General features: G+C 36.2%; 1 protein-coding gene across 5 annotated transcripts in view; it reads right to left on the bottom strand.

Moving 5' to 3' along the window:
- The window catches only part of LOC131436301 (WD repeat and FYVE domain-containing protein 3), a 1,204,110-nt gene that overhangs the window by 264,446 nt on the left and 924,476 nt on the right, over positions 1 to 15,188 (bottom strand). For all 5 annotated transcript variants that reach the window (XM_058604951.1, XM_058604953.1, XM_058604954.1 and 2 more), the window contains exons 25-26: positions 14,916 to 15,148; positions 14,377 to 14,864 (exon numbers count right to left, since the gene is read on the bottom strand). In XM_058604951.1, coding sequence (XP_058460934.1) covers positions 14,377 to 14,864; positions 14,916 to 15,148 — 721 coding nt within the window. The remainder of the gene's footprint in view (positions 1 to 14,376; positions 14,865 to 14,915; positions 15,149 to 15,188) is intronic.

The raw sequence follows: 15,188 nt of genomic DNA on the forward strand, positions 1-15,188 counted from the left end.
GCAAGGACGGAAAAATTAAATCATCACCCTGAATACACTCGATCATCTTTCACTATACATCATCGTCCATTGCGTACTTAATAAAACATAACAGAGTTACTCAAACTCGTTTGTTATCATACTGCGTACGACGACGGAGAATGAGAGAATTGAAAATCGCTAAATTTTGTCGTGAATACGACTTACTTTACTATGGGGTGCCTTTTCAAAATTTACCCTCTAAGAGAGTGATAAGTTTTTGATCGTGAATACGTTGTATCTAACGAATCAACATAATTTTTGCTACACGCCATCGGAAATATGATCACAATTTTATGATAAAATTATCAGTTGTGTGACATAATCTTAAATAATTCAAAATTAAACTTTTCTGAAATGTTTTTTATAAACGAGTATCAAAGGGGATAATCCATAAGGCGCGTTTGCCTTGCTTGTATGTGTAAAGCTCATAGCTCAGTGATCTGTGAAAGGATATATATAATCTAACTACCAATAGAATCGAATTTTTTCAACTTAAACTTGTATAGCAAAAGCATTGAAGTATTTCAATAGTACATTATTGAAAAATCTGTCTCATTTGACCCATGTCAACACCAGCCAATCAGAACGCGTTCTGAGGAAGAGAACAAAATATCTGCTGCTGTATAACAAATCGTTCGAGTAAAACGATCCGAAAAGTGGTAAATATCGTAGTGAGTTCCTCAATTTGGTCCTTCTGAATGCTAGAAACGAATCCCTACAGCATATTGATAGTTTCTTTTAATAAATTATGCAAATCCGAAATGAAATAATCGACATTAAAATTCTGTATGCGCCTATTTTTATAGCCGTTAGGACCGCCCTTTAGTGAAAAAGCTACAAACGAAATCACGTAAAAAGAAATCTCTTTACAAAAATTGGATCAGTTTGGATTCTGTCGCCACTGCGAGCAGATGTATTTTGTGTCGTTTGCAAAGCTAGTTTCGTCTTCGACAAGAGCGATTACGTCACAGCTGCCAGTCATTTGCATTGATGAAAAAACAACGGTGCAAGCATTACACAAAATCAGCCGTTCTAATGGCTCTAAAAGTTTTCTAAAGAACTATCAGAATTTGTTGTTCGCAAATCTAAGATAAATATCCTTAGTTTAGTGCAAATCTAGAACAGTTTGGTTAGGTTTGTGCACTTTTCGATGTGTGACATTCACAGTAATCGAGATCAAGTGAAGCCTTCTTTGTTTTGGGCGAAAAATGTTCCAGAGTTTAATGTCGTAGATAATTACGCAATTTGACCCTTCTGAATGCTAGAAACGAATCCCTATAACATATTTATAGTTTCGTTCAATAAATTAGGCCTATTGTATCATTGATCAACCCAGCGAATTAATGTTTTCTTTATTGGAAGATTATAATCGGTTGTAAACGCTACACCTACACCAACCATATCAGTATCGCACCCACGTACAACAGTTCAGTCTGGAATTAGATGACGGAACTGTTTTATTCCTATTCACGTCATCCAGTTACATCTGACATTACCCATAAACTTTTTTTCTATCCGCATAATTATTTCAGACAGTGGCCTATGATTATGTTCACATATATTATTGCTAATACGCTAAATTTGATAAATGTTGCCGAATATGTAATCTAAGCGCTGAGGCATGCTTTAGTGAACTACTCGAATCAATCTAGATAATTCAAAAATGAGCCCAAGTTAGTGTCAAAAATTGTCCTAATAATAAGACATATTTGAAATACAAAAAAAAATTAATGCTTTGATGAAAGAGAATATCGCCCCCTAAGTAGATTAAGAACAGGTTTTGAGCACTGTTTCCGTTGCTTCCGCTTCAAATGCTTATGACCCTGTAATGTAATGTAAATGACTGTAAGACATTCCATTTGACTCTCTCTTATCTCAAAGAACTGAAAAAAATGATCATTCATAATCATGTGTGAGTTAAAGCAATGCCACTATTGTGATTTTGAAAGGAATGAAATTTTACCTATTTTTTGTTGTTGCGAACTGGTTCGAAACGGGGTTTTTGACAATCGTTTTGCAAGTCAAGTAGAAACAATCATCATATCATAAATGCTGTTGAGGCCAGAACGTCAACAAGAAGTATTATTTGGGCGTTATAGGTCGTTTGCGTGAAGTAATTTGGGAAAAAAAAACAGATTTGAGTGCAAACAACTCGTGGATCTTGCACCACGATATCACACCGTCACACAATGCCATCGTTATCCGTGAACATTTGGCTAAAAACGGAACGAATACCATTGAATAACCACCGACTTCACCTGATTCAACTCCCTGAAACTTTTTTCTATTCGGTCGACTCAAGATACCGCTACGTGGAACGCATTTCAGCACTCCAGATTAGATTATGGAAAAATCGCAGATGGTTCTGATGGTCATACAGAAAACTGAATATAAAAAATGTTTCGAGGACTGGATCATGCGCTGACATAAGCGTGTTGCAGTACTTGAGGAGTACTTTGAAGGGGACAATATCAATCTTGACCTTGATTAATATTGAATTTTTTTATTTTCTGAATAAATCCGGGACCTTTTGATCAATTTAGTTGTCAAAATTTCCATCAATAGCATTGTCAAAATTTCCAGTATTAACAATAACATCGCCTCATGTGAGAGCCGCTAATCAATTCGATTGACAACAATATTGATTTGTGTAGCCCGGCTAATGACAAAAACGGAAAAACAGTTTAGGCAAAAAACAATACAATAGCAGACACTCAAGTTAGCACACCACCCTGCATACGAGCCACCACACGAGTCGACAAACGTGCCAGCTCATGAGCCGGTACATGAACCAGTACCCGAGCCAGCACATGAGTCAGCACATGGGCCAGAACACGAATCGACTCGCGAGCGGGTTATATGAAGCATTCTCGATCTGGTAGCCACGAACAAACGAGCGTGTGCTTCAGATTTCGTTTGCGTATTTTCTGCAAGCTCGCGTGTTTCATATTTGAACTAGCCGCAAGCTCCATCAATGCGGTTCTCTTTTGTTGCAAGCAAGGACGGAAAAATTAAATCATCACCCTGAATACACTCGATCATCTTTCACTATACATCATCGTCCATTGCGTACTTAATAAAACATAACAGAGTTACTCAAACTCGTTTGTTATCATACTGCGTACGACGACGGAGAATGAGAGAATTGAAAATCGCTAAATTTTGTCGTGAATACGACTTACTTTACTATGGGGTGCCTTTTCAAAATTTACCCTCTAAGAGAGTGATAAGTTTTTGATCGTGAATACGTTGTATCTAACGAATCAACATAATTTTTGCTACACGCCATCGGAAATATGATCACAATTTTATGATAAAATTATCAGTTGTGTGACATAATCTTAAATAATTCAAAATTAAACTTTTCTGAAATGTTTTTTATAAACGAGTATCAAAGGGGATAATCCATAAGGCGCGTTTGCCTTGCTTGTATGTGTAAAGCTCATAGCTCAGTGATCTGTGAAAGGATATATATAATCTAACTACCAATAGAATCGAATTTTTTCAACTTAAACTTGTATAGCAAAAGCATTGAAGTATTTCAATAGTACATTATTGAAAAATCTGTCTCATTTGACCCATGTCAACACCAGCCAATCAGAACGCGTTCTGAGGAAGAGAACAAAATATCTGCTGCTGTATAACAAATCGTTCGAGTAAAACGATCCGAAAAGTGGTAAATATCGTAGTGAGTTCCTCAATTTGGTCCTTCTGAATGCTAGAAACGAATCCCTACAGCATATTGATAGTTTCTTTTAATAAATTATGCAAATCCGAAATGAAATAATCGACATTAAAATTCTGTATGCGCCTATTTTTATAGCCGTTAGGACCGCCCTTTAGTGAAAAAGCTACAAACGAAATCACGTAAAAAGAAATCTCTTTACAAAAATTGGATCAGTTTGGATTCTGTCGCCACTGCGAGCAGATGTATTTTGTGTCGTTTGCAAAGCTAGTTTCGTCTTCGACAAGAGCGATTACGTCACAGCTGCCAGTCATTTGCATTGATGAAAAAACAACGGTGCAAGCATTACACAAAATCAGCCGTTCTAATGGCTCTAAAAGTTTTCTAAAGAACTATCAGAATTTGTTGTTCGCAAATCTAAGATAAATATCCTCAGTTTAGTGCAAATCTAGAACAGTTTGGTTAGGTTTGTGCACTTTTCGATGTGTGACATTCACAGTAATCGAGATCAAGTGAAGCCTTCTTTGTTTTGGGCGAAAAATGTTCCAGAGTTTAATGTCGTAGATAATTACGCAATTTGACCCTTCTGAATGCTAGAAACGAATCCCTATAACATATTTATAGTTTCGTTCAATAAATTAGGCCTATTGTATCATTGATCAACCCAGCGAATTAATGTTTTCTTTATTGGAAGATTATAATCGGTTGTAAACGCTACACCTACACCAACCATATCAGTATCGCACCCACGTACAACAGTTCAGTCTGGAATTAGATGACGGAACTGTTTTATTCCTATTCACGTCATCCAGTTACATCTGACATTACCCATAAACTTTTTTTCTATCCGCATAATTATTTCAGACAGTGGCCTATGATTATGTTCACATATATTATTGCTAATACGCTAAATTTGATAAATGTTGCCGAATATGTAATCTAAGCGCTGAGGCATGCTTTAGTGAACTACTCGAATCAATCTAGATAATTCAAAAATGAGCCCAAGTTAGTGTCAAAAATTGTCCTAATAATAAGACATATTTGAAATACAAAAAAAAATTTAATGCTTTGATGAAAGAGAATATCGCCCCCTAAGTAGATTAAGAACAGGTTTTGAGCACTGTTTCCGTTGCTTCCGCTTCAAATGCTTATGACCCTGTAATGTAATGTAAATGACTGTAAGACATTCCATTTGACTCTCTCTTATCTCAAAGAACTGAAAAAAATGATCATTCATAATCATGTGTGAGTTAAAGCAATGCCACTATTGTGATTTTGAAAGGAATGAAATTTTACCTATTTTTTGTTGTTGCGAACTGGTTCGAAACGGGGTTTTTGACAATCGTTTTGCAAGTCAAGTAGAAACAATCATCATATCATAAATGCTGTTGAGGCCAGAACGTCAACAAGAAGTATTATTTGGGCGTTATAGGTCGTTTGCGTGAAGTAATTTGGGAAAAAACAGATTTGAGTGCAAACAACTCGTGGATCTTGCACCACGATATCACACCGTCACACAATGCCATCGTTATCCGTGAACATTTGGCTAAAAACGGAACGAATACCATTGAATAACCACCGACTTCACCTGATTCAACTCCCTGAAACTTTTTTCTATTCGGTCGACTCAAGATACCGCTACGTGGAACGCATTTCAGCACTCCAGATTAGATTATGGAAAAATCGCAGATGGTTCTGATGGTCATACAGAAAACTGAATATAAAAAATGTTTCGAGGACTGGATCATGCGCTGACATAAGCGTGTTGCAGTACTTGAGGAGTACTTTGAAGGGGACAATATCAATCTTGACCTTGATTAATATTGAATTTTTTTATTTTCTGAATAAATCCGGGACCTTTTGATCAATTTAGTTGTCAAAATTTCCATCAATAGCATTGTCAAAATTTCCAGTATTAACAATAACATCGCCTCATGTGAGAGCCGCTAATCAATTCGATTGACAACAATATTGATTTGTGTAGCCCGGCTAATGACAAAAACCTGTTTTAATCCACCTAGTTGTGTAATGATGCCTTTCTCACATATAACATTGTGGTATTCTATTCAAAAACTTTTTCTTCGATTTTTGAAAGAAAACAAGACAGTGTTTGTGCATTAACATAATAAAACAGTGCTTTGATTGCGAAGGTCATCCTTAAGAAAACGAAGTGGGTTCACTATTGTATGCACTTCCGGCACCGGAACCCGAGAACCGGTATAATCAAAGTCGGTTCGTACGACCACCAACTAACATGATATACAAACTCTACTAGTACGCACTCTAAATTACGATTTAAATGTTCGTCGCATCCGAAAATATTCAGTGATTTTTGGTAGGACAATAAGACCTTTCAATTGATCCTAAGATTGGGAGTAACGGTTTAGCCATCTCCGAGAAAACCTAGTGAGATTATTTGACACATACACACACACATACATACACACACACAGACATTGCTCAGCTCGATGAACTGAGTCGAATGGTATATGACACTAGTCGGTTTTTCAAGTGATTGCATAACCTTTCTACCTTATGATAAAAAAAGAACCAGAATTTTCATTTTAAAATTCCCGCGCTTGTCCAATCGGTAAACTTTTATTCTCTCAACGTTGGCAACACTTTTATACACATTCTGTCAAATTTTGACGCATATCGTACGATTAGTTTTTGTTTGGCGTCTATACAAAGAAGTTGAAAAAATTTCGTGTGTCGATTTTTACAATGGATGAAAATTTAGAACAACGTGCGTGCATCAAATTTTGTGTTGCAAATGGATTTAAGTGTTCCGAAACGTTGAAAATGTTAGAAAAGGCCTTTGGTGAATCGTGTCTAGGAAAAACAGTTTAGGCAAAAAACAATACAATTGCAGACACTCAAGTTAGCACACCACCCTGCATACGAGCCACCACACGAGTCGACAAACGTGCCAGCTCATGAGCCGGTACATGAACCAGTACCCTAGCCAGCACATGAGTCAGCACATGGGCCAGAACACGAATCGACTCGCGAGCGGGTTATATGAAGCATTCTCGATCTGGTAGCCACGAACAAACGAGCGTGTGCTTCAGATTTCGTTTGCGTATTTTCTGCAAGCTCGCGTGTTTCATATTTGAACTAGCCGCAAGCTCCATCAATGCGGTTCTCTTTTGTTGCAAGCAAGGACGGAAAAATTAAATCATCACCCTGAATACACTCGATCATCTTTCACTATACATCATCGTCCATTGCGTACTTAATAAAACATAACAGAGTTACTCAAACTCGTTTGTTATCATACTGCGTACGACGACGGAGAATGAGAGAATTGAAAATCGCTAAATTTTGTCGTGAATACGACTTACTTTACTATGGGGTGCCTTTTCAAAATTTACCCTCTAAGAGAGTGATAAGTTTTTGATCGTGAATACGTTGTATCTAACGAATCAACATAATTTTTGCTACACGCCATCGGAAATATGATCACAATTTTATGATAAAATTATCAGTTGTGTGACATAATCTTAAATAATTCAAAATTAAACTTTTCTGAAATGTTTTTTATAAACGAGTATCAAAGGGGATAATCCATAAGGCGCGTTTGCCTTGCTTGTATGTGTAAAGCTCATAGCTCAGTGATCTGTGAAAGGATATATATAATCTAACTACCAATAGAATCGAATTTTTTCAACTTAAACTTGTATAGCAAAAGCATTGAAGTATTTCAATAGTACATTATTGAAAAATCTGTCTCATTTGACCCATGTCAACACCAGCCAATCAGAACGCGTTCTGAGGAAGAGAACAAAATATCTGCTGCTGTATAACAAATCGTTCGAGTAAAACGATCCGAAAAGTGGTAAATATCGTAGTGAGTTCCTCAATTTGGTCCTTCTGAATGCTAGAAACGAATCCCTACAGCATATTGATAGTTTCTTTTGATAAATTATGCAAATCCGAAATGAAATAATCGACATTAAAATTCTGTATGCGCCTATTTTTATAGCCGTTAGGACCGCCCTTTAGTGAAAAAGCTACAAACGAAATCACGTAAAAAGAAATCTCTTTACAAAAATTGGATCAGTTTGGATTCTGTCGCCACTGCGAGCAGATGTATTTTGTGTCGTTTGCAAAGCTAGTTTCGTCTTCGACAAGAGCGATTACGTCACAGCTGCCAGTCATTTGCATTGATGAAAAAACAACGGTGCAAGCATTACACAAAATCAGCCGTTCTAATGGCTCTAAAAGTTTTCTAAAGAACTATCAGAATTTGTTGTTCGCAAATCTAAGATAAATATCCTCAGTTTAGTGCAAATCTAGAACAGTTTGGTTAGGTTTGTGCACTTTTCGATGTGTGACATTCACAGTAATCGAGATCAAGTGAAGCCTTCTTTGTTTTGGGCGAAAAATGTTCCAGAGTTTAATGTCGTAGATAATTACGCAATTTGACCCTTCTGAATGCTAGAAACGAATCCCTATAACATATTTATAGTTTCGTTCAATAAATTAGGCCTATTGTATCATTGATCAACCCAGCGAATTAATGTTTTCTTTATTGGAAGATTATAATCGGTTGTAAACGCTACACCTACACCAACCATATCAGTATCGCACCCACGTACAACAGTTCAGTCTGGAATTAGATGACGGAAATAAGCTTTCATAAAAGGTTCTTTCCAGAGCCACCATTATTTTATTATAAAGAACTATACTGGTTATTTCATAATATTTGTGTTTCAGAATGTTATATGTAAATAATCTCTACTTTAGTTTAGGTGCATCTTTTCAAATTCTACATACAATTTCATACAATTGATCAACTAATTGATATTCGGAAGTGTTAAGGAACATGTCTGTTGTTTTCGCATTCACGACATCCAGTTATGTCTCTGACATTACTCACCCGCCTTTTTTAAACACGAACCCAATTGCCAATGCATGAGTTAAAGAGTGCCAGCGAACTTCATCGGAAGCGTAAAAAATGAGCCAACTGTTCGTGTGCAATCGAAAATCTGAACGATTGACAAGTGTGCCTGGATATTTGGCTGGAGTTAGATTGAAACGATCTGTTGTAGGGTAGGGTGGACAAAAAAATTGGCTATAACCCGATTGCATGATGAGTTCGGTTGGCTGAATATAAGTTTTTGCTTGAAGGGCAATGTGCATTATGATGATCGTTACATTGCCAGTTATGTTAACATGTAACAAGTTTGATGTGCTATTCTACTAAGAATTAATTAGGTCTTTTAAGACAAATAAAATGAGATTGTTAGTTGACGAAGGAGGAAATCAATTATTTCCAACTCTAACAAATTCGTCCACCGATCATCGACTTCACTTCGGAATGGTTATCAAGTTACAATCAAGCTTCATCATTGTAACTAAACAGTTCGGATGATTCCAGTAATCTGTTGAAACAGCCAGTGCGCTTATGCTTTAGGTTTCTGATAATCCGCGTGGTTGCAAGGCAATCAAGGAAATTATCATATTAACGATTTTTTTTTTGATTGTCTGAGATTGATATTGGGGCAGCATTATCATTTCTAATCAGTGTTGCACAATTATCACCTAGCCAAATATCTCCGATGAGTATGGGGGAAATTATTATTATTATTATATCGTTTATTTATACCCGGTTTTAACCTAGTTACGGTCGTTCACCGGGTATGGGGGAAATTCCATTCCTTTCAATATCACTACAGTAACATTCTTTAAATACACACATGATTATGAATTATCATTTTCACGATTATCAGCCATGCAGCGATTTGCACTAGCAGATGATGATATTCAGATGTCGGAAGTCCAGTACGCAATAGCAATATGCGATGCAAATACAGCGAAAAACCAATACATTCTGAATATTGATTATAGAGACATAGGACGTTGTTGTAATTCTAGGGTTGATTAACTCTCATGGTCTAAGTAACTTATTAACTTTATTAACCTAATTAAACGCTATTAAGCATTAATTTGTTTCATAGAAGTAACAAGAGTACAGAGTTTTGCGCAGCACTTGAACCAGCCCTTTACTGAGAAGCCTCTTGGTTACGGTAGCACTTGGTACAGTGCTCTTCCACCGAGCTGGTTTGAACGCTTGTTTGTGTTCGTTCTAGCCATGTTCTTCGCTCTTGTTACTTCTGTGTATGAAATGCAAGTAAATAGTGACATATTTTTTAAACCTGCATGAAAAATGTACCAAATTTATATTATTGTCATTATAACTGGCAGATTAAGATAAGATTTAAATTGATTTTCAATACATCACCCACCATATTGATTATCATCATTTTCCGTGAAAATCTCTGCATGACTGATAATAGTGAGAATGTTTTTTTTCCCCTTCCCTTTGGCCGAGGGGGGTGGTTACAATGATCCGCACTTTCCATACCGGACGAACTAGGCTATGGTGCCCAAATGAACACTAGTAATGAAGGAGGAAACCGGCCTATCATTGATAGGTTCCCTCCAGCATGTAACCCAAGCGACAGATTCCTTTACGGTTATCAATTTGCAACGAAAGATACGAATATCTTCTATTGCAAGTTCACCAGAGAGTTTGTCACTTGGGCAGGAAGTGTGTGCTTCACCCTGTAACCAGTCAATCATTCGTGCGTCTGTATCGTATTAGTATTTTGTCATCCTACCAACTTCTTCTGTGTCTTAAATGTCCTCGTCAATGAAACTTTGGAAAATTTCGCTTTGTATCCGCTTCGGTCTTGGCCCTGCTGTCCTATATAGTCTTTTATGTCTGAAGCGGTACCAACGATTATTACTTTAAAGTTCCTAAATAGATGTAGATATATTTGGTCTACTAACACTATCCATTCTAATCTGCTCTGATTGTTTCTATCTTTGTCGAAGTTACTTTACATTTCCTTTTCCCCATTGCATCGCTTTTTTTACTATGCCGGAGAATCCTGTTTTTTTTTCTATTATAGAGGCTTTAACATTAATGTCATTCGCCTCTTCGGGCCAGAAAAACTTTCTGACCCTATGTGCGGGGTTGGGAATCGAACCCAGACGAGCGGCGTGAAAGGCATCGACTTACCCATCACGCTATACCCATCCCCCTGAAACCTGTTAATATATCAATGTAATAACTTATCAAGAATAAAGAAATAATAATAATTACTATAACAATAATAATATCAATAAGAAATAATAATAGTGACAATCACAACAATAATAATAACAATAATATTTATAATAATACAATAACAACAACAATAACAATAATGATAATAATAAAAGTAATAATAATATAGAAATATTGTGACTTACCAAAAGTTAATATGTCATCAAATGAGTTATTACATGAAAACACCAATCTTTCGTCGTTTTACTGGGGCTCTTGATTTGTTTTCAATTTCCTTTTGGTATTCCTGCGGCACCCTAGGATTTTTCCGCTCCATATCGTTTTTGTCTATAATTTGTTATTTTGATAGTTTCTCGTGATAAAAATAAAATCAGGTGTTAGTAAGCTTGTTAAATTATATAATGTAAGGATGCACATTTAACACTAGATTGCTCAGGAAAGTCACAATATGTAAACAATGGAAGGATTGCTTGAAATTCTGTGAACTTTTCTAATTCTTTATTTAACGATATTTGCACTTAGGCACACTGCACTAGCTTTTATTTATTCTGTCACAGTTTATATTATTGACTTTCTCTCTTTCAATCATTTTGACTGCTTTTGAACAATTTAGGTCTAAACAAAGTTTTGGGCCTTCTAGTGTTGAGCACGCATCCAGGAAACAAGAACTACATGTATTTCGTGAAGAAATACTAGGTGTGATTGGATGAAATGGTCCACGTGAACCGTTCTCTTCCAGAAACACACATGTCACACTCTTAGTTAGAAGGTGACATCTGTGTCCAATTTGGAGAAATCTAAGTACATTCAAACCTTTCCCGATTTGAGAGTGTATTCACACCTGATTAATCAGTTTCGCCGTCGTTGCAATTTGTAAACATTACCGATACCGAGCCGGAACGGAAAGGTTTGAAAGTTCCTAAACGGTTCATAAGATATCAATTTACTCCTATTCCTGATAACAATAGTCCTCTTCTTAGAATTAAATTCACCAAGTTCAGGACGAATATGATAAATTAATATTCATCCCAACTGGATCAAAATAATTCAAATTGGTGACCAATTCCAGGCATAAGAATGCTCGAAACCACCTAATGACCTATTGTCAATTTCAAGCATTATTAGTCCTGTCCACTCCGTGATCGATCCAGACAACATAATAATTTTCATCTTCTACATTTATAAGCGAACGATCGATCTCGGTATGGTCCGACTTTGTCAATACGCGAAGTGTAAATTGACTCCCACCACACCCACCAAGCGGGGGTACGCGCCCTGTAGCTCATCATCCAAAGCCCAGGGGATAATAGTGAGAATGTTTTTGAATGATTATTTTTTCATTATCACGTTCGAGTACTGATACTTTTTTGAGTTTCATTGAATTCTTGGATGATTACGACATTCTTTTCAGTTTAGTTTTCGATAAAAAGACACTGAAATAAATTAGTTCAAATAAAAAAAGGTTAGGTTGGAAAACTTTATTTCCTTAGTCATATTATTGAAAAATTATTACCCCATTACCCAATCACCAGACTGGTGATACACGATCTTCTGTGATTTCTAAATTTCTGGTGATCACCGCTTGATCACCGTACGTGATTCCACCCCTGAGCCCCAGAGGACAAATTTAATTTCCTTAAACAACACGATAATGGACATATTAGACGAAAATTGGAAACTACTCTACGTTCTTCGAAATTTAATTTATTGAGTGCTGATGTAACTAACATCCACCAAGCGATTAACTTAATAATTATAGACTATTAAAAATCGCGATTCAGGGTTTTAGATTCAAGGAATAATATTATTAGCAGAATATTTCCGCTGATTTGTAAAAAAATCTAGTTGAAATGTTTATTATTTTGGATAGCGTTATTATAAAGAATTATTTCAATTATTTTTTTCGATTTCGTGTTATATTTATAGTATCCCCCACTCCCTATCTATTAGTAGCTTTCAAACGGGAAGCTTGCGGAAATTGGTTCAACCATCTCTGAAAAAATTGAGCGGTAAAATGGTATATAAAAAGTTGAATGGTATATAAAACTATGGGACTCCGAGTATCTGTTTGAAAGTCGGATTTTGCAGCAATTATTTTACCTTTCTATAGGGAAAAGCAAAATATCCAGTTTGGTCCAGTAGTTTTATTGTTATCGTGAGAACGAACGGTTTCGATAAAACGCATAAAGGGAATATCTGCGAAAGAATTGTAAGACTGATTTTGCAATTTTGCATTCATGATTTCTGATAATGTATTTATCGATTGAAGCAAATTTTGTCCATTCATTTCTTTTGCTCTCTTGTAATATGCTGTTACAAAAGTTGTAATAAAATTTTCACCCTCCCACATGTCATCGTATTCGTAATGGTAAATACAATACTTAGAACAATATAATGAATTTTGTCTACTTATATGACTTGTGTAAACATCTGTGTCGAACTTGTAAGTGAATACGGCACTTTTCCAGCCCCAAAAAAACCTATCCGATTGCGCTACACGAGCTATAATATAAGAGTAGATTATACTACTAAAAATCAAAAACTCTTATGGGTTCGTTGAGAGCCGTATTCCAAACAATTGATGAGGAGAGCCGTTTGTCATATCCAACTGTTATCGATTCTGGATCGAAAAGTAAAGATATATGTAAAAATATAATGTGCATAAGAAATAGGTTTTCAGTTGAAAATGTTAGTTCCTTTCGCAACTGGCAAGCCTCTACTGAAATATAGTAAATTGAGATACTACAATCACCTAAAAATACGGAATCATAAATTTTCTAGATGAGCGGGCCACTAGAAACAACATCGTGGAAACTGCAAATAATGTCGCTTTAATTTAGAAAATAACAACTTTTTTCACATATTCGCAGCATGAATCAAAAGCGCACTTAAAATTGCCGTCGGCTCGTGAAATCATCTCACGGATACGATTATTTTGCGTTTGCCTTACATGCTTCATTATACTCCAGAGAATGGATCGTCTTGAATCACGATTCAAAATACTTGAAAATAATCGGATTGCCGAGCGAGTTAACTCATCATTGGATCGGATTAAAACCGAACATAAACCGTACTAATCAGAATTCAAATGGCAGCGCTCCATAACGATTAAAAGAGAGAATAAATACGAGAGAATTAAATATTGCGCTTCGCCGATCGGGTGTTACTTGAGGTCGGGTGTTCGGCAGAAGCACACTTATGCACGAATAAAATCGAGTAACTCGTAGTTGGTAGAAAAGTGTCTATGAGTGCTAGCCGAGTGAAAATTGATACGATTATGCCCATCCTTGGTTGCAAGAACACGCTCATGAGTCTGATTTGAATAAGTGCAGCACATGAGCTTCATAGTCACTTACAACAAATACCATGCAGCTCGTGCGCTGTGCTCGGATATCATTTTATTACATAAATCTTGGCGAGAAGCTCATTTGAATTCACTTGAGTTTTATTATAGCTTGGTCGTGGTATGCGTGGGGTATTCAATATTTTTGGAGATGTATTCTATAAAAATGTTCAACTAACAGTGCTTGAATTACATACATTCTAACCGACATTGACAAGAATTTTTAGATAGTTTTAAATAATAACTTACCGTTAGTTCATTTATATTGACCGCAGCAACGACACCAACATGACTAGACAACTGCCGCACGTACTTGTATCTTGACATATCCCAAATGATAGCTGATCTGTCTTTAGAACCAGAAACAATGATGTTGTATGCGGTACTTGCAGCAAGAGACGTAACAGCATCCGTATGTCCATGTAAGGTATGCATAACATGCAATTGTTTGTGCTTAAAATCTATATCACATACAGTTACTATGGAATTAGAACCAGCCATTATTACCGTTTTCGAATTTGGGCAAGCACATGCCAGAATTTCTCCCGAATCAGGTGCAATATTCTCGCACACAAATAACACTCGATCAGAATCATACATGCCAACTCTAACGGAATGATCGGCGTAGCCCCATGCTATGTAACGATTATAGTTGGGAGGTATTAGTATTTTATTCTGTTCAACGGCTGATATAACCTTGTCTCCTTGTATTACGTGCCCAACTGGTCCCTTTAGCTCTGAAAATATGTAATTATAATTTCACCTAGATATCAAAAATAAATTATCACCTTTAATTGGTTGCATACATGGTTTAAGCATTTCTAGATTATGGAAAAATAGTTTGTCATTAGATTGCATTAACTGTACTGACGTTACTATAGGATTCGAATCTAATACAGATAACGTTCTGGTCGAAGGTATTTTTTTAGCAGGATGAGCCTTGCGGAATAGTTGTTTTGGAATCTGTCCAAAGTTGTTAATGAATCCAATTGTAGCGTTTTTCTTTAATGGATCGTCAATGCTGAAAAATTTATTATATTTGAATTAGTACTATTTGGAGG

Source organism: Malaya genurostris, chromosome 3 (genome assembly GCF_030247185.1).
Source record: "Malaya genurostris strain Urasoe2022 chromosome 3, Malgen_1.1, whole genome shotgun sequence".
In the NCBI taxonomy this organism is placed as follows: Eukaryota; Metazoa; Arthropoda; class Insecta; order Diptera; family Culicidae; genus Malaya; species Malaya genurostris.